Source organism: Colletotrichum destructivum, chromosome 9 (assembly GCF_034447905.1).
Source record: "Colletotrichum destructivum chromosome 9, complete sequence".
NCBI lineage: Eukaryota > Fungi > Ascomycota > Sordariomycetes > Glomerellales > Glomerellaceae > Colletotrichum > Colletotrichum destructivum.
The window spans coordinates 1754908-1774332 of record NC_085904.1 but is presented as its reverse complement, the minus strand read 5'-3'; the positions used below and the strand labels follow the sequence as shown (position 1 = coordinate 1774332).

General features: G+C 54.4%; 6 protein-coding genes across 6 annotated transcripts; 2 read left to right on the top strand and 4 right to left on the bottom strand.

Annotated features, from left to right (window-relative positions):
* Positions 1-76: 76 nt before the first annotated feature.
* Positions 77-4022, bottom strand: CDEST_13658 (uncharacterized protein). Its single transcript, XM_062929814.1, has one exon. It carries the CDS (start codon positions 3419-3421, stop codon positions 521-523), a length of 2901 nt encoding a protein of 966 aa, XP_062785865.1. The 5' UTR covers positions 3422-4022; the 3' UTR covers positions 77-520.
* Positions 4023-5763: 1741 nt separating this feature from the next.
* Positions 5764-8444, bottom strand: CDEST_13657 (uncharacterized protein). The gene has a single exon (XM_062929813.1). The coding sequence runs from the start codon at positions 7693-7695 to the stop codon at positions 5977-5979; it is 1719 nt and encodes a 572-aa protein (XP_062785864.1). The 5' UTR covers positions 7696-8444; the 3' UTR covers positions 5764-5976.
* Positions 8445-10471: 2027 nt separating this feature from the next.
* Positions 10472-11862, bottom strand: CDEST_13656 (Putative large ribosomal subunit protein uL16). The gene is made up of 4 exons (XM_062929812.1): positions 11822-11862; positions 11677-11760; positions 11049-11433; positions 10472-10993 (listed from the first exon to the last, which is right to left on the bottom strand). Exons 2-4 carry the CDS (start codon positions 11719-11721, stop codon positions 10758-10760), a joined length of 666 nt encoding a protein of 221 aa, XP_062785863.1. The 5' UTR covers positions 11722-11760; positions 11822-11862; the 3' UTR covers positions 10472-10757.
* Positions 11863-12019: 157 nt separating this feature from the next.
* Positions 12020-13094, top strand: CDEST_13655 (Putative ribosomal protein eL8/eL30/eS12/Gadd45). The gene is made up of 6 exons (XM_062929811.1): positions 12020-12175; positions 12283-12310; positions 12361-12395; positions 12448-12483; positions 12538-12640; positions 12788-13094. The coding sequence occupies exons 1-6, from the start codon at positions 12144-12146 to the stop codon at positions 12884-12886; spliced, it is 333 nt and encodes a 110-aa protein (XP_062785862.1). The 5' UTR covers positions 12020-12143; the 3' UTR covers positions 12887-13094.
* A 1622-nt stretch (positions 13095-14716) lies between these two features.
* Positions 14717-17721, top strand: CDEST_13654 (uncharacterized protein). Its single transcript, XM_062929810.1, has 3 exons — positions 14717-14853; positions 15040-15728; positions 15785-17721. Exons 2-3 carry the CDS (start codon positions 15101-15103, stop codon positions 17047-17049), a joined length of 1893 nt encoding a protein of 630 aa, XP_062785861.1. The 5' UTR covers positions 14717-14853; positions 15040-15100; the 3' UTR covers positions 17050-17721.
* Positions 17722-18403: 682 nt separating this feature from the next.
* CDEST_13653 (Putative Thioredoxin domain-containing protein) lies at positions 18404-19230 on the bottom strand. The gene is made up of 3 exons (XM_062929809.1): positions 18859-19230; positions 18656-18740; positions 18404-18547 (listed from the first exon to the last, which is right to left on the bottom strand). Exons 1-3 carry the CDS (start codon positions 19074-19076, stop codon positions 18467-18469), a joined length of 384 nt encoding a protein of 127 aa, XP_062785860.1. The 5' UTR covers positions 19077-19230; the 3' UTR covers positions 18404-18466.
* Positions 19231-19425: the final 195 nt, after the last annotated feature.

The window sequence follows — 19425 nt, the reverse complement described above, 5'->3', positions numbered from 1 at the left end:
CTAGTGGTATATTCATGTCCAACTCTGGCGATATCACGCCGCAGTGTTGGGCACTGACGACGAGGCCCGGACGTTACGGGTTGCAAATTGTATCATTTGGAGGAGTTTCTGTTCTAGTTATACAACAAGGAGGAGTATCAAAGCCGGGTGTGGCCGCGGGCCGTTCCAGCTTGCCCGGTTATCATGACATACGGCAAAACAAACCACTTTTCCAAGGATCCGTCAATTCAGCATACAACCCAACAGACGTACGGTCCTATGCAAACGAAGATGTAGCTTCTCCGGCCTCCTCCTTCAAACTAACTGAAGAAACCCGTATCTTCATCTCCTCATTGTCTAGTCGCTGTTGGACCGCACCCTAAGGAAAAGCAGCCGAGCCTAAGGACTGCATAACTCCTCGTGAACGCCCGCGAGAAATGCCAATGTATATGGTTGATATGACAGTTCAAAGTCCCAAACTCGCTGCGTCATCGTCATTAAATAAGTGGCAAAATGTGTGAGAAAAGCAACAATTTCTTTCCTAGTTCCAGCCTTGCATCCGATCGTTATCTTCGTGGATGCGGAAGCCGACTTCGCCATCGGTGCCAGGGACCTGCCAGCCGCGCTGAGTACTGGGATACTCAGACGGCTGGCTGCTCACTTCTGAGTGGACATCGTCCTCGGCCGTCGGGGAGAAGAGTGGGTCGATGTTTTCGCCGTCCGATATATGGTCCTGGTCCTCGATGCCTGGCCAAGGCTCATCCTCAGGCAACTGGATTTGCCGCGCATACGATGAGTCGCGTTCCTGTACTGGTACTGGTTGAGCCACCATCTCGACGCTGTAGTTGCTCTCCTCGTCGTCATCATACGGGTTCGTGCTTCCGTAGTCAGGGTCCAGGTTTTCGTCATCTTCCGTGGGAGAACCGTCCACGACACCGCCCGAACCGCGCGGACGTGTCTCAGTTAGAGGCGCGTTGCTGTATGGCGTAGCGTAGTAGTGTGGCGTGATACCGCGAGTCGATGGGTGGCGCTCTTCGGAGGGTATCACACCAGGCATAGGACTTGGCGATATGGTCCAGCGCGGCGTGTTAAGGGGACGGCTTGGAGATCGGGTTCGGCGTCGTTTGTAAGCTGTTGAAATATTCGGAGGGCTGGTTCGCATATGAATTGCTGCTCTTTGTTGTCCGAAGGACGACACGCGACGTTTTATTTGCTGCGACGGTGAAAAGGTTGCGGGAACTGCGGGAGGTAGCGAGGCGGTGCGGATATACGGAAGTTTGGAGGCTCTTCTCTCCCTCGCGGGTGTCTGGCCACGGTTCATCATGGGACTAGAGGACCGCATTGAAGATTGCATCGCAATTTGATGTAAGGAAGGAGAAGTTGGCACCCGCTGACCGGCTTGTCGCATGCTGAGAGACGACTGTGCGCTTGGGGTCTCGTCGAGCTGGTCATTCTGCACCCAGTAGTCCTCTCGTGCATCAGCCTCGGGTACAGTTGCATGTAAGTCTGGGTAAAATCGGCTGATCTCTCGGAGGCGTTGCCAGTTCCAGCCACTCTCGTATGCGGGCAGATCCTGGAGATAGGCATCCGGTTGGGTGATGAAAAGACGAGGCTCGGAGGACCGCATGATGACCGAATTGAGAAACGAGACATCCCAGATAGCAGGCGTGATCATCTCTGCCGGGGTCAAGAATCGAAGTCGTGAGTCTTTGTGAATCTTGCGGAGGGGAACCCATGGTTGTTGTAGGCCCAAAAAGCGGCTCGTCTTGCTGTCGAGACCGCGCTGTCGTGAAGTCGAACGTGAGCTGTCCGATAGCTCGGAAAAGGTGGTACCAAAGGCAGCGTGCATTGCGGCCTGTACACTTCTGGCATCGGATCCCTTGACGGAGATGGTTCGCACGAGGCCGCGGCTTTCCAGTCTCTTGTTGATGATGCTCGTAGGACTACACGCCTTGGCCATCAGCCATTCATAGTCATGGCCGGGATCAGCCCACTCGGCACAAAAGGGCGACTGTGCCCTCAGAGTCGCGGAGCTCATGGTGTTGGGCATTTGTGTCCACTCGTCCAAGCTCGACGGACCATCCGACTTGAAATCCAAAAGCTCCTGCCAGATCCTCTTCAATGGGAAAGGTAGAAACACAACCTCGATTTCCCAAGGTCGCGCAGTCGTAGAGAGTAGCGACTGAAGCTGGGAAATCTGAGCCTGCAGGGATTCAATCTGACCGAGTATCTCGCCCGAGTGGCCGGCCCGGGCAGTGGTGGTGCTGGTCGCAACTGAGAGGACACTGTTGGTAGACTCGTCAAATGTTTGGCGGTCGGCACGGCGGACTGTAGTACTACCATTATCGTTCATGAGCTTTTCAACCTCCTCGACGCGGACTTCAAGGTCAGTCACGCGGAGGTCAGTAGCGTCGTGCTTCTCGTGGCACTCCTCGTGACCAGCAGCGGAGAAGGAAACATTTTCTAGCCTCTCGAGCCGGTGTTCGTGTCCTTGAACAGTATCGGAAAGATGTCGAAAGGTATCTCGGGAAGGTCCAGCAAATACGGCGTCAACTTTTTCAACGGCGCAAGGAAATTGAGGAGCCCTAGGAGTATCCGCGCCATGCTCGCTGTGAGGAGCCGCTGTCCCGGTACCGTCCTTGGCCGATTGATCATGTTCGGCGGCTGTTTTAGCATCCTGGAACGTGTCCCTTTGTGGAGATCGTACATGAGATGCAGCAACACCACTTAGTGTCTGGAGGCCTTTCCCAGCAAACGGACGAAGGTAACGGGCCTGACTGGATGATGCTGCGGAGCTGGGCTGAGATTGCATTAGACACTGGGCCGGTATGGGCGGTAACGCAGTATGTCCGGGCTGGGACTGGATGAAATCGCCCCAGCTTAACGTGTCCTGAAGAGTCGATTCCGGGCGAGGTGTAGAATCATCCGGTCGAAGAGGCCTGGGTTCCTTGGGTTTGTTTGGGGATAGTATCATGGCAGCATCCAGGTTCATGAATTCCATGGTCGGCGCGAATCCGGCAGGCATCCGAAAGGACATATCCGGCAACTGGACGGGACTGAGGGGCTCTCTGGGCATCTTTGGTCTCTCGTTCTCATGGCCGACAACCTGCGCTACGGGCGTGTGGATGAATGTGGGCGCCGGCGCTTCGCTCGCGGCGCGTCCATCATCGTGAAAGCAGGCGTGATGCGAACACATACACCACACGGAGCTGTCAGTACCCAGGTTATCCGTATACATCCTCCCAACGGCGAAACGGCTCCAGAAACGACGGCATCCACACTTGGCTCCACTAGCACCGGGCGTCAAGTCCACGTAGTTGCAGGCTCCTCCGGGCAGAAGGACGGGGCTGCGCTGGGCAGCGCCATCGTTGTAGATGTCGAAGAATGAGGAACCCGGCAGAGGGGGGTCAAGTGGTGTCGTTGCCATTGGCGGCAGCGACATTCATCGGGGAAGTTGGGCAGTGGGGATCGGACGGAGACAGGGCGGGCGTGGGAGCTCGAGGTTGATGAGATGAATTGAGATGGGATTTCGACGATGTTGATGTTGATGTTAGAGGTTGGGAGAAGGAGATGTCGGAAGAGAGGAGGAAGAGAAAATCCCTACGCGGCCCAAAATCAGGCCCGGCAGGGTCGCAATCCGAGAGACCTAGAACATTGCAGCTGCTATGGCCGTTAGCTCGATTTCCGCTGTCCTGGTACGGTATAAATGTCCAGATTAGGTAGGAAAGTTGGCATTCGCAAGCCGATCGGGATGATCCTCAGGTTCAAAGCAAACGCACCCGCAACGGATTAATTATACGAAAGATAGGTCTGGTGCAGCAGAACAAACTGCGGAAGGGGATCGTCCTTTATATTTGCATGCGCCAATTTCTGGGAATAGATGCGCGACTGGTGAAAAGTAACAGGCGGACAGACAAGCCTGGCGGACGATGCAGTGGTGGAGGACGAGGTGTTGTTGATCGAAAGTAAGGCGGCCACTGGATTGGGCAGCAGAAGCACTAGGTACGGACGGGAGCGAGGACGTGTTGGTTGATGATGGTGGGGGAAGGAACGCGCGCAACGGAGAAAATGTGGAGAAAATGAACAGTTCAAGGAACTCTCCCAAGGTCACAGTCTTATCGGGAGGAGCATGGCTGCCAATGCAGGTGCAGGCTGGCAGGATGACTCGACGAAGAGCTGCAGGTTTCCTGGTAATCCAAGTCCTGTCCCAAGCCTTTCCGTTTGCTGTCTGTCAGAACAGGCTTGTCGCCATGTGCGTATGAGTGGAAGCCCACGCTAAGCATGGCGAGTAACCCGTTTACTTTGTCCCTCTTACTATGCGGCAGTTGGCCGTAGTCCGCTGTGGAAGGTGTGCATCCACAGGCGATCCCGCTCCAGTTCCTTAACCGACCACGACGGTTGCAAAGGTCCCACGCAGGGGGATGAGGAATAGAGAACGCGTCTCGCTGCCGTAAGTTAAAGTGTGCTGGTGGCTTGCGTACCCTTGCTACGTATCCAATTGGTCAAATAGCCCCCACCCTGTGCGACTCTACCCGCCCTCGCGCTCTCATACTTGCTGCCTACATAAGTGCCTCAGAGATAACTAGATACTAACACAATCTAGGTAGTATACGGTATTGCTTGTTTTTCTCCATCCCAGCGTCCTTGGGATGCAGAGGTTTGTTTGTATATCTAAGAGTTGCAGCTCCGACAGCATAGCTTGCCATCACCAGACACCAGGAGTTGATTCTCCTGCAATGACTTACGTCTCCTCTCCCCTTGTCCTCTCTCCTAGCCCCAAATAACGCGTCCTACAATCCAGTTGCACGCGGACCACCCTTTGAGGGATGGGCGTGAAGGGGGTGGGTGGAAAGCCGAAAAAGCAACGACGAGACCGCTTGTTCCATTCCAGAGATGGAAGGACGCAACAGGCATGGCAGTCATTGACTCGGTTTGGTTGGATTGCCGGAGCGCCCGACCTTTTTCTTTTTTTGTCTTTTCTTTTCTTTTGCAATCAGATTCTGGGGCTGTGGCAAGCACGCCTTTTCCGCTTGGTGAATTGCGCCTTCCCCCCTCCCTTCAATCCTCGAGGCGGCAAGACCAGGTGACGAGCGGTGGATGAAGGACCTACCTAAGTAGATATGCATATTGCATGGGTCTCCCAGGTGCCAGGCTGACACTCGGTGACGCTGTTCATTTGAAGCCATAAGGGGTCCGCCCCGTCGACCCGTTGAAGGCGAGGCGTCCGACATGACTGGCCGGGACGTGGCTGGACTCGACCGTTAGACGGTTTGTGCAATCTCAGTCAAAGCCTCAGGATACATCGTTGGCTCGGTGCAATCGATGGGAGGGAGATGGTGATGATGAAAATATCCCTGTGTCTTGCGACAAATAGTACAGGGTGGACAGCTGTGGATGTTATGACGACGAATTGAGGGATGAACAATGCGCTTTTTGGGACGCGTGTCTGTGAACCACGCAAGCCACGCCGTACGGTCATGTCGTGAGAGATCTGTTCGGTCATACGCGTGCGCACGCTGACACGCCATCACTTCCTTCCCGTCCGTAGTCTGGCCCGGAGCCAAGATCCGCATCTGCTACCGTCCGGTCGGTACTTCCGAAAGAAGGACCGTTGGAATGGGCTATGCATTTACGGCATGGCATGTCTTCTTACCTGTTGAGGTAAGTAGTGACATTTTAAACCACCGTCTATGTATCACCTGCAGATAGCGTTGTTTGCCAAGCTTATGTCACCAGTTATGATTGTGCAGTAATCATAAAGATACCTTTTTATTATGGAGGCCTGACATTGTTTACCTACTTTCTATAGGAACGCCTAATAACCAACTCTAACCAAACCTTTGTGGTTGTAATAATATGCGAATGCTAGCCCCCTTACAACACACATTGAGAACGTAAGACTTCCCGTCGCCTCCTGCTGATTCATGTAATAATACACATGTGTTGTGAATAAAGTAGCGAATAACTCCCAACCCTGCCGTGGAATATCTGGTGTGTTCAGACCTCGCCCCAGCTTCCCATGGGGCCAACCGAAGCGATGACTGACCCCGTACCAAGGGAACCCCCAATATCCCAGTAGTGACGAGACGAAACGCTGCTGCGTCTCGCCGACCTCCGTGTGCTCTGGCTAGCACAGCTGGACGCGTGCCGCATAGCAGCGGGGCTAGACGGTGCTGTCGCCTTGAACGTCCTGCGCTCCACTGGTCGGGCTCGGGAGACGAGCGGGTGATGCTGGCGCACCCGCGCGGCCTTAGCTGCTGTGTCTGGCGTGCTTGAGGTGGCAAGGTGGGAAGTACCGGTTGTAAAGGCAGAGGATGGTGCCGACCGCGAACTGAAGCGGGATCGCAGGTATCTGAAGACGAGGTTGACGTCCAGGTCTTGCTCCCACTCCTCTTGTGTGAAAGACACGGGTAATGGGGTTGACTCATCCCTAGTCAGTGGGACGGGAGGATCCGACTGGGCCCGGGAGGGGATGTTGATGGGGCGCGCGTGTTGAACCATTGTTGGTTGGAACTCGGGCATCTTTGTGGACACTTCCTGTGCCCGGGGAGCAATTGGCGTGTTAGCGCCCGATTCTGGAATGACCGGCAAGCCGGCATATGGAATGGGCATCTGTTGCATGCCAGTGTATGTCGAGAAGGCCCCAGGATGGTGATGCGACAGCTGGTTGACCATCAGGCCGAGCTCTTTTGCGATGCGATCCAACGCCCGCAGCTGCCAAGATGAGTCATTGGTCTCCTGACTGGGCGTGCTAGGCAAATCTACGCCCGCCGTGGGTGTCGTTGACAGGTCATCATCTGACAAAAGTCGCTCTCCGAGCAGAAACGAGAGTAACCTCTCGTCGATGCCCAGGTCGTTGAGGACCTTGCGGGTAATTTTGACGAGTAGCCCTCGCTCGTCATCCTTGGTGTCAGTCGACTCATAGTGCCAGTCCATGCTGTCGGCATCGTCTTCGTTCCCGATCGCACTTAAGCTTGCAACATCCTCGGCCACCTTCTCCTCGGCCGTCACAGTTGGCCTGACAGAGGCCATCGACAGGCGGCGGCGTCTGGTCTCCCTGCTGATCTCTTCCAGAAGGATGCGACTCTGCTCCAGACGCCAGGCCTCGATCCTCTGCATCTTGTGTGTCTCTTGCTCTTGCTCGACTTCCATCTCAAGATGGGCCAGCTCGAGACTCTCACGACGCCTTCGCACTCGCTTAGGGTTGAATCTCTCAAAGGCGTAAATCTGCTCCTGCACCTCGGGGCTATCTAACCTGAAAGAGCCCAAGCCATCATGGGCAGGAAGCACAGGGACGCTTTGGGCCGCGGCAGCACCCGCAGACTGTGTATAGAGGCTTGGGACTGTCCGAAACTCGGGCAGGTGACTGTCAAGACTGTCGAGTTCGGCGTCATCTTCGACCGACTCTTCGTCAATAGCACTGGAAAGGGCGCCCGACCGCCGCGACTCGGTGTCGCGGGCCGAGTGTAGGAAAGTATTGAGGCTGCCTATATCACTAAGCCTTGACCGGCCCGGTGTGGGGAGCGACTCCTCCTCTTCGCTGAGATAAGAGGTTGTTGTCGCGTCATCGGCGGGCTCGAATAGCACCCACGAGTGGGAAGTGTCGGTGGCAGCTGGGTCTTGAATATGGAGCTGGGGAACGTCTCGCTCCTCGTCGTGCAAAGGACGAGCGGCACGTAGCTGGGACGGCCGCCGGGTAGGTTGATGGAAAGCCATGTTGTACGCTTTATTGCCAACTCGTCAAGTTGGCCGAAGGAAGGACACAACCAGAGGCCGGAGGTAAAAGGTAGGTATGGATGTGTTCGTTCGATAAGGGGAAGCAACTACGATAAGGCCCCCCAGTCGCAGTCACGATATCGCAGTGACGTCTCGATAGCTGCGCCGTATCCGTAGCGTGTCGTCCGTTCGTTGTTTGACAACGTCTCGGTATCGATGGAATCTGGGAACGAGTTCACGTTCGAGGCTGGTCAAAAGGTTCAAAATAGGAGAGAGGTCAAAGATCGGTCAGATGTAGGCTACGCGGCGGATATATGTGGCAGCAAACTACTGGGACCAACAAACGACAAGAAGGAAGGAAGAATGCGGGATGGGTGATAAGAGGATAAGGGCCCTTGGGGGGGTAGGGAGGGGTGGGTTCTCTTGGGGGCCGGACCAAACAGAGAGAGAGAGGATGACGGACTGGGTCTGTCACTGTCACTGATTAAGGCGTCACCGAGGAAGAGCGGGCCAAGTACTGCACCTCCCACTTCGGTCATGTACCTTGGAACCGCACGCCGTTACGAGTAACCCCGAAGTGTATGGGCGAACTCGGAGGAAGGGCGGAACAGGCGCGGTGTTCCCAGACAACACATGTCCAGCCAGGAGATTCGGAGAGGGAGGGTAGATTGAGAGATTGGGGGAGCCACAGGATGCCACTGGAAGGGGGGCAAGGGCGCGCAGAGTCAGACCAGAGATAAGTGGTGGGTGGATGATGTGATCGCGTGCAGCGGGCAAGGGATCCAAGGACAAACCATAATCAACTCCTTTCTCCTCCAAGGAACCTTTGACTTTAATTCATGACTCTACCTAGGACATTCAACGGACTTGAGAGGAAGAGGCAGCATACAAACAAACGAAAAGGAAAAGGGAGAAAAAAGGGGGCATGACGAGTTCTGAGAAGCGGAGGCACGCAAGAACGAGATCATCACCATTTTGATGGACGGCCGTGTCCTGACACTGACAACCCACTCACCAGGGCAGCTAGGCATGAACCAACTGACGCTGCGCGCTGCACCTTGCTGGGATGGCGTGTTGGGGCCCCTCTTCAGGCTGCCTGGCCACTGGCCGCGCTGAGCAAGTCTGCCACACCTTCCCGTCTGCAATACTTCGGATGCGCTCAGAGCGGCGTACCATGCTGAGACATGGCGGTAGGACTTGAATGGGGAAGGGAAAGCTATGAACTCTGTTTGTTTCTTGAATACTTCGTGTCCGGACAGCGGAACCAAGCAAGGTCAAATAATGTTCATGTCATTTCTAGCTTTTTGCGAATCACTCTTGCGGGCCAGAACCATGAGTGCCTCCTTACCTGGACTTTCTCTCTCTTGCCTCCATCCATCCCGCTGCCAAACTTGTACGAACTGGAGATATGAGTGGTGGACTGCCATACTGGCTCAACCAAACGATGTCGGGGGGGTCACGTTGACGGCAATATTTGCCCCCCAAAACAAGCATATCCATGCCATGCTGCGATGCACATCTGCGTGCCCCATTCGCGAATTCTAGAAAAAGTCTCTAGGCCAGGAATCCCATACCAACTCCATCAACTTATCACCGAGATCAATGCCCTTCCATTCCGAGGCTTCGGCCCTTCGACGAGAAAAATGGAAGGGGGAAAGAAGAGGGGCAAGACTCGTCCAACAGCCCCCGTCCCACTCCGATGCGCCCAGGACTGACTCTCGCACATCCTCGGACTGTCATCGCCCCCTATCCCGACTTTCGGGGCAAGCTTGGGAAGAATTCTCGAACCTGTCGCGAGTCGTGAACCTGAGGAAAAGCAAGGCCCAACGCTCCAGTACCGAATTTGCCTCAACCAACAAAACCGAAAAACCCATCAAGAAGGTGTTCCAAGGTTCTTTTGGTGGCATCTCAGCGTGCTCCAAGCCTCAATCAAGGTCTCAAAGTCCCTAAGTCTCACACCGAACACCATCCGAAATCCCGATAACTTCATTCAGGTCACCTGGGATCTCGGTGGGACCTGATCGCCGCCCATCGCCGCCGCCGCCCCTTCGAGCACTGAACGTTAGCTCCGAAAGTCGCTACGGCAGCATTCAACCTCCACGCGCTCTTCCGTGGGCGTCTGCACGTCGTCCCATCCCCACTAACGTTTGAGCGCCAGTAGACATCGCCCCTGCCGTTTGCCCAGGTGGTCTGCGATCTGCCCGTCTGCACCTGCGCTTGCACCTATCTGCACCCCTGGTAGGGGCTGAAAGGTTCAGGCGGTTGGCCGTGCTGTTCCTGCACTGGCTCCGAAAGAAAACAGCTCGCACTGGAAGGCAGTATATATGGTGAGGAGCCATCGTTTTCGTGCAACTGCTTGTTATTATAGCCTATGTGGAATACCAGCTCGAGGCGGGGGTTTTTTTTTTTTGTGCTGTTGCGCTTGCTTATCACTGTCAGTCATTTCGCGGATCCAGAAACTCTACCACTCGACCTATGTCGGACACTGTCGTTATTGCCTCCAATAGCCTCCATCGCGTACACCACAGCTTCAAACTGCGCTTCATCTCTGTTACTCAGATGGAGGGAGCCACAACGTAGCCACTTTCAAAGATTCTCCTCGTTAAGACATCCAGGCGCAGCTGGGCAGATGGGTTTCGTCTACGTGACCTAGACGAGAACGTGTCCACATGGTGTCATTCATTGCCACACGGGTGATCCACGGGCCAAACCGTCCTCACCCGACACGTACGGTTCGAGATTGACATCATCTTAGATTCGGCCTTGGGTGCCACCTTCCGCGTCTACTTGTTCCGGAAATTTGTCAAGGATATTTCGTCAGCCCGATATGTTCTTCACATTGAGCCTCCTTCGAAGCCTGCCTACTATCCTAATCCGCGAATCATTTTTCCCATTCCAGATCTCGTTCGTCGTGACGGTAGAGGGGCAAGTCTGTCAAGTGCCAATGATTGAATTCCTATCTAGAGTATGCCGCAGCATGACTCCCATCATGTTGACATGCAACCACTTTAGACGCCAGCCTGTAGAAACCCAAATCCCGAAAGAAACACGAATCCCACACCTTAAGCCTCGGAGGCAAAGGCGTCGGGGAAGCGCTTCATGTTTTGCTCGAGAGAGCCGTGGTTGGCAAGGAACTGGACGTAAGCACCGTCAACCTTGACGCGGCCAGCAGCCTTCTTCTCGAGGTACTCCTCGCGGCGGAGGGGGGTGAAGCCCCAGTTCTTGGAGATGATGATTTTCTGGCGACCGGGGAACTTGTACTGGGAGCGGCGAAGAGCCTCGAGAGCGACGGCCTTGTCTGCAGAAGAGCATTAGTGACGTCGTTCAGCGTGAGCAGTTTAGGTAAAACGTACTGGAGTCACGAGTGCGAACGCTCATGATAATCTGGCCAATGTTGACACGGGCGACAGTGCCATTGGGCTTACCCCAGGCACCACGCATACCAGTCTGAAGTCTATCGGCACCGGCGCAAGACAACATCTTGTTGATACGGACGACGTGGAAGGGGTGGGCGCGGACGCGAAGGTGGAACGACTCCTTTCCGGCGGTCTTGACGAAGTACTTGTTGGCGCAAATACGGGCGGCCTCAAGAGCCTCGGAGCTCAGCTGCTCGTACTCGTTCGAGACCATGTGGATGCAGAGAGGGAAGTCATCGACGGTAGCCTTCTTGCGGCCAAGATCGAAGATGCGAATCTTGGGGTCGGGGACACCACGGTTGAAACGGGACTTGGGGTACGGCTGAGAGGCGGGAGATTAGTATGTCTTGTTTCGGAAGAGGGCATCCCCGGAAACCGCGACGAGCACCCTTGTCCATCGCAAGTATTTCACGTCGCTGCATCAAGTCGATCCGGTTGCTCCATCGTGTAATGCCAGCCCTTCTCGGTGACCAGGTCCAAATCCTCCTCTTTCGATGCACAAATTTGTCGTAGTAGTATCTCGGACGTCGTCGCGGGGAACCAGGGTGTGATGGAATCGGCTCACCTTGTTCTTGCAGTACCGGTAGCAACGAGCGGGACGACGGGCCATCTTGACGGTATTGAGATCTCACGGGATCACTCGTTACTGCTGTTGGTGGTTGGTTAGTGGGATGGGTGTCGAACTCGACCGGAATTTGGGCGTCACTCACTTTTGTAAAGGTTGCTACGATGCGTCAGACCGAAAAGCAGTTTTGATTTCAAAGCAGAACGCTGGGTAAGCAACCGGTGGCCAAACCAGACCCACTTTGGGCTCGCGTAATTGCCGGCGTTAGGGTTTCTACATGGCGAGTACCAAGAACGAGATCTGATTGGCCAAGACGGAAGAAGTCGGTGCGGGGCGAGCTTCACTTCCAACAAAACCAAACTTTGAAAATTCGCCTTGAAGATTGCTTCTTATGACCATCGACGACAACCACCGCCCAGCGCCCATCGACCAATCTACCCGCCAAATCCCCCTTACAATCATCCAAGATGGCCCCCGTTAAGAAGAGCAAGAAGGACCAGTAGGTTATCCTGATCTCATGGCTTCCCCGAAGCACCGCTTGCGCTTTGGATTTTTGCTTGCATCGCGTTTTTGATTGCCATGTCCACGTGCTAACAAGAAAAAAAGGAACTCCATCAACTCCAAGCTTGCCTTGGTACGTTCAGAACGATCATGTTTCGAGACGGTCTTAGTAACAATTCCTAGGTCATCAAGTCTGGAAAGGTCACTCTTGGCTACAAGTAAGCATGCACTGCGGTCAATCTATAGATCATGCGACTAACAACAACATAGGTCCACGCTGAAGTCTCTGCGCACCGGCAAGGCCAAGTACGCCTTCCACACACAACTTGTTAATGTGAGCCCAAGATTAACACTCCGCAGGCTCATCCTCATCGCTGGCAACACCCCTCCTCTTCGCAAGTCCGAATTGGAGTACTACGCCATGTTGGCCAAGACGCCCGTCCATCACTTCAGCGGCACCAACGTAAGTTGAACATCCATCACTCGAACTGAGCGCATTGCTCAATGCCTTGCTACGGACCCTGCGGATCACTGGTCCCATGGTCAACCCAGCGAAGAAGTCTAGTAGACTTCGGAGGGCGAACAACTGCTTACCTAGTGTCCCACACAGATTGAGATGGGTACGGCTCTGGGAAAGATCTTCAGATGCGGCACCATGGCGGTCCTCGACGCCGGTGACTCTGACATTCTCAGCGATCAGGTCGCCTAAGTGGATGAAGCACAGATTGGCTGGGAACGGCGTTGGGGAACATGGTCAATAAAATAAGGAAAATGCGATTCGCAAATTTGGACCGCGGCTTGGGATATGCCTTTATGATACCTCAGTCTTGTCGCCAGGACAAGACTACTGATGACCAGAGGCACTTTCAATCGAAGATACTCGCCTGTTACCCCGCCATGTAACGAGTCCCACTCGTGAAATTGTTATTCCAGTCCTGATGTCAGCAGGATTCATGTCGCAGCGTAGCATGTGAACTCTTTCCTAACTTTCACATTATAACGTTGTGTGCCTATGCGTAAAATATCGGGACCGAAGCTCAGGTCAAAAATGATGTCGGACAGACTAATGTTCCATTAATCGACGGCATGGCAGGTATCCAATGAGTTCCCGAACTGTCTCCAATGAAGGGGGGGGGGGGGGGGGGCGTGGGGGGGGGCGTTCGACAAGATTGGTTGGCTAATTGTCAAAAGTGAAGGAGCGGTTCCTAATCTCACCGGGAATGCCGTCGCGAGTCTTGCATTGACGGCAACATGAAGATAATTTCTCAGTTCCCACCGAGGTGAGTACTGACCGGTCTCATCGAAATTGTCACCCAGTGGCCCGGGGGATCCCTTGGGTACAAAGACGGGCCGAGCCCACTTTCCTCGATGGGCTCCGCACTCTACTTGTGAGAGAGTATGGTGGGAATAGATGGGGCGCATGGCGTGAAGGACTCATATCAATTTCATGTTCTTCTAGGACAACTTGGCCGCTGTCTGCGGACGGGATTCAAACTACACTGTTCCCTTGGAAAGCAAACAAGCCGGCCAAAGTGAAGTGAGCAGTTCAAGACGAAGTAAGTCAGGGGGCTGCCTGTCCCAAGGGCAATGCCTGGCTCTTAACAATCCAGACTATAGCATGCTCTTATTCGCAAAGAACGTTTTACACGGCCTATCTACATGCTATCGTCATTGAGAATGCGATGCTAAAGTTGCATCTACAAACGCTATGGGATATCTGAAAGTTTGTTCCTTCATGCAGCAAAAAGTTGTGGTCCTACCATCTATCTGCCAGCAACAAAGAAAAAGCCTAGACTGGAAGGGGGCTGCTGACAGGAGGAAGATTGTCCATAGGCTACTTTCCGTCGCATCTCATGTGAAGACGAGACGGCGTGTGCGGCATCTCATTCGCCGCGTTGGCCACCCACAGCCTGTCACTGGTAGCCATCTCCCGTCATCCACCTAAGCTACGAGCGTCGGGCTTCGAAGGGATGGGACTGAAACGAGTGCTTCGCCACAGGTTCCAGCTGAACGCCTGAGAACAACATCGATCGAGAATAGCATCCGCAGGGCACGTAGCACAAGGTTATCGTTGCCTGACCTACCACGCTAGTCAGACCAATATGGACTGGCACGAAAGTGCCATTCCGAAAGATAGGCTTTGTGGATATGGGGAGGGGCCGACTCTGTTTGTTTGTTCGTTCGTTCTGCAGCGCTCAAGCAACGCGAAGAACGATTAGCGGCCGGGGTCGGGACTTGGGAGAGCAAGAGAAGAAAAAAAGCATTGTTCTCGTTCCATATCCCGTTTCCTAGCTAGGCCACGTCCTTAATACTGAACACTCTAGCGAATTGGACCCCCTGGAGCCGCCCCGAAATATCGGAGATTCACTGGAACAACCTGTGGACTGGACAACCGACACCGACACAGACACAGACACATGCACCCGCATGCTGTACCTCCTGTCGCCTACCAGGATCCAACAGGCCAACGCGAAAGACCCAACTGTGCTTACCGGGGCTGAGGCCGTCTGACACCGACTTAAGCTTGCAAAGCTGCTGCTGCTGCACACCCTCCCGTTCTGCACCGCACTCCTATTTGACACTCACATTTTCTGGGTAGCCCAACGATCGACAACTCTCTGCTGTTGTGTTTCCTCGCCGTCTGTTGTTCCAAGAATAGGGAATTGCATACGCCTGGTAGGATAGCCTTTTTTCTTCTTCTTCTTTTCTCTCTCTCTCTCTCTCTCTCTCTCTCTCTCACTTTGTGGAATGTAACGTCGTCACTACAGAAATAACCCACCCGGCACCGCAGCTAGACCGCTGCCTCTTTTTTTCTTTCCTAACCGTTCGACGAGGTCCCCCGCTTACCCTCCGTTTCCCCAGGTTACCCTCCGCTGCGAACTGCATCAACAACAACCACAACAACAAGCCCTCTGCGACTATCATGTCCGCTGCCACCGCAAAGAAACCGCCCGCTGCGGGCGTCGGTCGCGTGTCTTCGACAGATTCCGCGTCGTCGCCTTCTGTATCTCCCGCGAGAACACCCACGCGGTCCTCCACGCCCACCGCTGCTTCTGCTGCGCGTAGAGCGCCGGCTCGATCAGGGACACCTGTGTCCGCCCGGGCAGCTGCTGCCAGAAGAGATTCCGTCCTGAGTAACGGCAACGGCAACGGCAACGCCGAAGCCGAGGAGGCTGCGAGGGCCGAGACCGTTGCGCTGTTGGATGACCTCAAGGAGCGACTCTCCAAGGCCGAGATCTCTTCCGACCAATATAGGAAACAGGCTGAAGTGCTGCAGACGAGACTTGACGATGCGATTAAGGAATCCTCCAAACTGGAGGAGAGGGTGCACGAGGCAGAAGAGCAGATTGAGACACTGCAAAACGAGAAGAGGGACGCCGCCAAGAAGATGCGCGAGATGGAGGCGATTTACGAGGCCGAGCGGAGCTCAATGACCAAGGAGAAGGAAGAGATGTCCAACAGAGAGGAGGAGATGCAGACCATCATCCAGAGACTGAAGGACACCCTGTCGCAACGGGCCAACGACGAAGACGGTCGTCCGTCACGGCAATGTAAGTTTCACCTCACCAGGCCACCGTTGAGAAAACAGAAGCTGACAATTTCCAAGCCGCAGCATCGTCACCTAACGTCGACAACGGCAGCTTCGCTCCTCCTTCGTCTCTGAACCGCAGCGACTCCCGGAACAACTCCAAGATCTTGCTGCAAAAAGACAAGCTGATTGAGTCGTTGAGACTGGAACTCGCCGAGGCCCAGATCAAGCTGGTGGAGTCCGAGAATCAGGGCGGCGGCAGGCTGCAGGAGGTGGAACGCCTTCTGATGGAAGCCCGCATGGCCAACGCCCGTCTGATGGAAGACAACGAAAGCTACCAGCTGCTTCTCCAGGAGAAGACTCTCAACGGCGATTTCTCCAAGAATGATTTCAGCTATATGGGGGTGTCCGCCAACCAGGATGCGCTCAACGCTCTCGAGGGCCGGTCTGGCGGCGCGAGCCTGGCGGACGAGCTGTCCGAGGATGCATCCGACGCTGGCAACGACAACGAAGTGGTCCGCCGCCTCGAGTCAGAGCTCAAGTCCATGAAAGATCAGAACAAGGCGCTTACGCTCTACATCAACAAGATTATTGAGAGACTTCTCCAACACCAGGATTTTGAGCACATTCTGGACACATCCAGCGAGCCCAAGCCACTGACCGCCAATACCAACAAAGACCTTCCGCCCCCACCGCCAAAGGAGGGCGCTTCCGGAGCATCGCTGTTGCAAAGGGCCAAGACCATGGCCGTCGGCCCGAATAAGCCCAGACCGAGGCCCATGTCTTACATGCCTTCGGCACAGCCAGCCAATTCAGCACACACCGATCCGGAGACAGCGCCTAGCATTCCTATCGGGAATCTGACTCGATCTTCCAGCACTCGCCGTGCGCGCCCGATGAGTGAGCAGTTCACCGGCGTCAACCTGGTCAACCAGATGTATAGGGGACCAGACGGCCCCATCTCCCCGCCCCTGGGCTCCCCTCGCACCCCGCGAACTTCGCAGACCTTTTTCGGCGGCAACCCCAACGCGGCGGCACGGGCACCCAGCGGCCAGCAAGCGCCAACGGCAGGAAACTTCCCCGGCATGCGCAGTGAAACATCGAGCACGAGCGGCGACTCGAATGACCTGACCACGCCTCCCTCGCAGTCGCCTCCGCGGTCCCATCACGAGAAGCAAACCACCTTTGCGGGCAACAAACCCCGCCCTCTGCGCCTGGTGCAGGAGAACAATGAAGCCAAACTGGAGAATAACAAGCGAACCAGTTGGATAGGCTGGGCCTCCGGCTGGGGCAAGAAGGACGAGTCCCCCCCAGCGGCATCCAACGAAGCTATTCCCGAGTAATCGGCACATAATTACGTCGTTATGTTTATGACCTTCTTTGCTCTGCTACGCATCGATTTATATCTCTCGATTACAGCACGCTTGGCCTTGCTTGGATAAGATGAAAAGATATAAAACAGGGCGGGATGCCATCACTCTTCCTCCCCTCCCCTTTTCCTCACGCCCAAGACACTTCTTGTCTTCCTCATGCACTGCTGGAGTTTCACTTCTTCGCACATGGTGTCTAGGTCGGGCATCACAGGTAGAATGCCGACAAAACATTGGGACCGGAGGCGCTTTCCATCCATTTTCGCAGATGCCCGCTGTCTACTTATACTTTTCTCTTATGGCTACGTCTGTCTTCTTTCTATTAAACCAACACATCGCATCTACTCCTTCCGAATTGGTCACTTGGAGAGCCGGGGGTGGGTAGGAGTGATGACATTGTTTTGACGCTACTGGAAATGGGGTTTCTTTCCTTAATCATGATTACCAGCATTCCCTAGTAAGTGCTAGATATTTGATGACAGGCGCGTCTGCTTTCTATAAATGACTTCGTGGACTGCCAAGTGAGTCCTTGGGCTTGTAATCTAGCTAGACGCAATGTTGGATAGATACATGAGTAATGCAGAGATGGCTTGATGTTAGAACGGTATCTGCCTCCTTGCCTCGTGAGAGCCAGTGTGGGACGCTGCAATACGAGATAGATAGTTTCTACACTTTGTTGTGAGTTGATCAGAGTTGGTCTGTGTATTTTTACACAAAGGGACAGCCAGTCGGTCGTTGTTACGAACATTCCCTCGGCTTACTTCTTCGGGTAATCAATCGTGTCTCTGTGTATGGATGGCTTTTTACCGACTGATTGTCTGTCTATTCTAGATAGCTATAGATGGGCAAGGACTTGGGCGCGAAGCACACAGCTAGCTACGAGACAATCGAGAGAGCCCACCTTGACCAATGCAGGAAGTAATTACTCTGTTCTGGCTCTTGCTTTTCTCATTTGCATCGACAACTACTTCATGGCCGTTTGGCTCTCGCCAAGGAAACTTGAGCTGACTCGCCCAGCTGAGTGCCTGCTCTCCATGGACGCAACCCTCTGAGGCTTTGTTATTTGGATAAGCCACGTAGAACTCCAACCTTCGCGGCCCGACTTCATGGCGAAATAATTCCTCTGGCCTATATGAAACCCTTAATAGTTACTACCTGGGCAGGATGAACCTCCACCAGAATACATATTGTGTGTTTGTCTCGGTCTGAACGTAAGGTTTCAATGAGATCGCGCCAATACCGACCCTTTATGCACTCGCCCGCGCCCTACACATGGTTTCACAACACTGTCGACAAGGGACGATGGGTGGACGACATCTTACCCGCTGGAAGTTGCAAATGTTTTACACTTTTTATTATTCTTTTCTATCGAGCTTGCTTGTATGGATACTCACAGGCGGCTGTTGCCGCCGACGAAGGCGTCGAGTTTCTTCTGGTCGTAGACATCCGCCTCAACAAGCTTTTCCCACTTCTGATCCTCACATGTCAGCGGTGTCATGTCGGGGATGACGTTGTGAGAAGTCGCGAGGGCGGACGTTTGTGTAGGTCGCGGCCCTATGTGGGAACGGGCAAGACTCACCTTCTCGCCAGAAACTTTGATCAGGGTGGGCAGGTTCGTGACGTTGAACGGCGCCTGTCTCCACGGGTTCTCTTTCGTCCTCCACCTGTAGCCCCGGCGTCAGCAACAGCAATATCGGCGCGGCATGCGACTCCGTTTGGCGATTCCACATGCGCCCTAGGTGTGTGGAAATGGGGATGAGGGGGAGGGTTCGATCCACTCACTCCTCGGGCAAGCCCGCATAGACGACCCGAACGGTGTTCTCGTCGCCGCCAAACTTTTTCTCAATGTATGGCTCGGCCGCCGTGCAATCGCCGCACCACGAGCGTCCGTTACGGTGCGAGGCGTAGACGACGAGGTACGCCGGCTTGGCCTCGCTGGCCTCAGCCTTGAGAGCGTCGGCGACGGCTGAGGCGGACTCCTTGGTGGTGATGACAGGCATTTTACGTGTAAACGTGTGTCTGTTAAGCCTTATTTATCCACCCTGAAAGAGCTGGAAGTTATGGAATCTAAACAAACTCGGAGAAAATGGCCCTCGCTTTTCCTTATTATTATTTTGGTTGAGTAGTGGGCGAAGGAGCGTTAGACCCGTGTTATATGACTCGTTGAGAACGCTAATGGCACAATTCGTACAATCATTTGCGTTATCTGACGGTAGGAGAATGCGTCCCGAAGTTTAACCGAGTGTACGGAAGTGACTGACACTTGGGCGCAAACTAAACCTATAGAATCACCTCGAGCGCGTCGTTGGATTGCTGCCTCTGTTCGGGCCTTTTTCTCCAGCCATACGA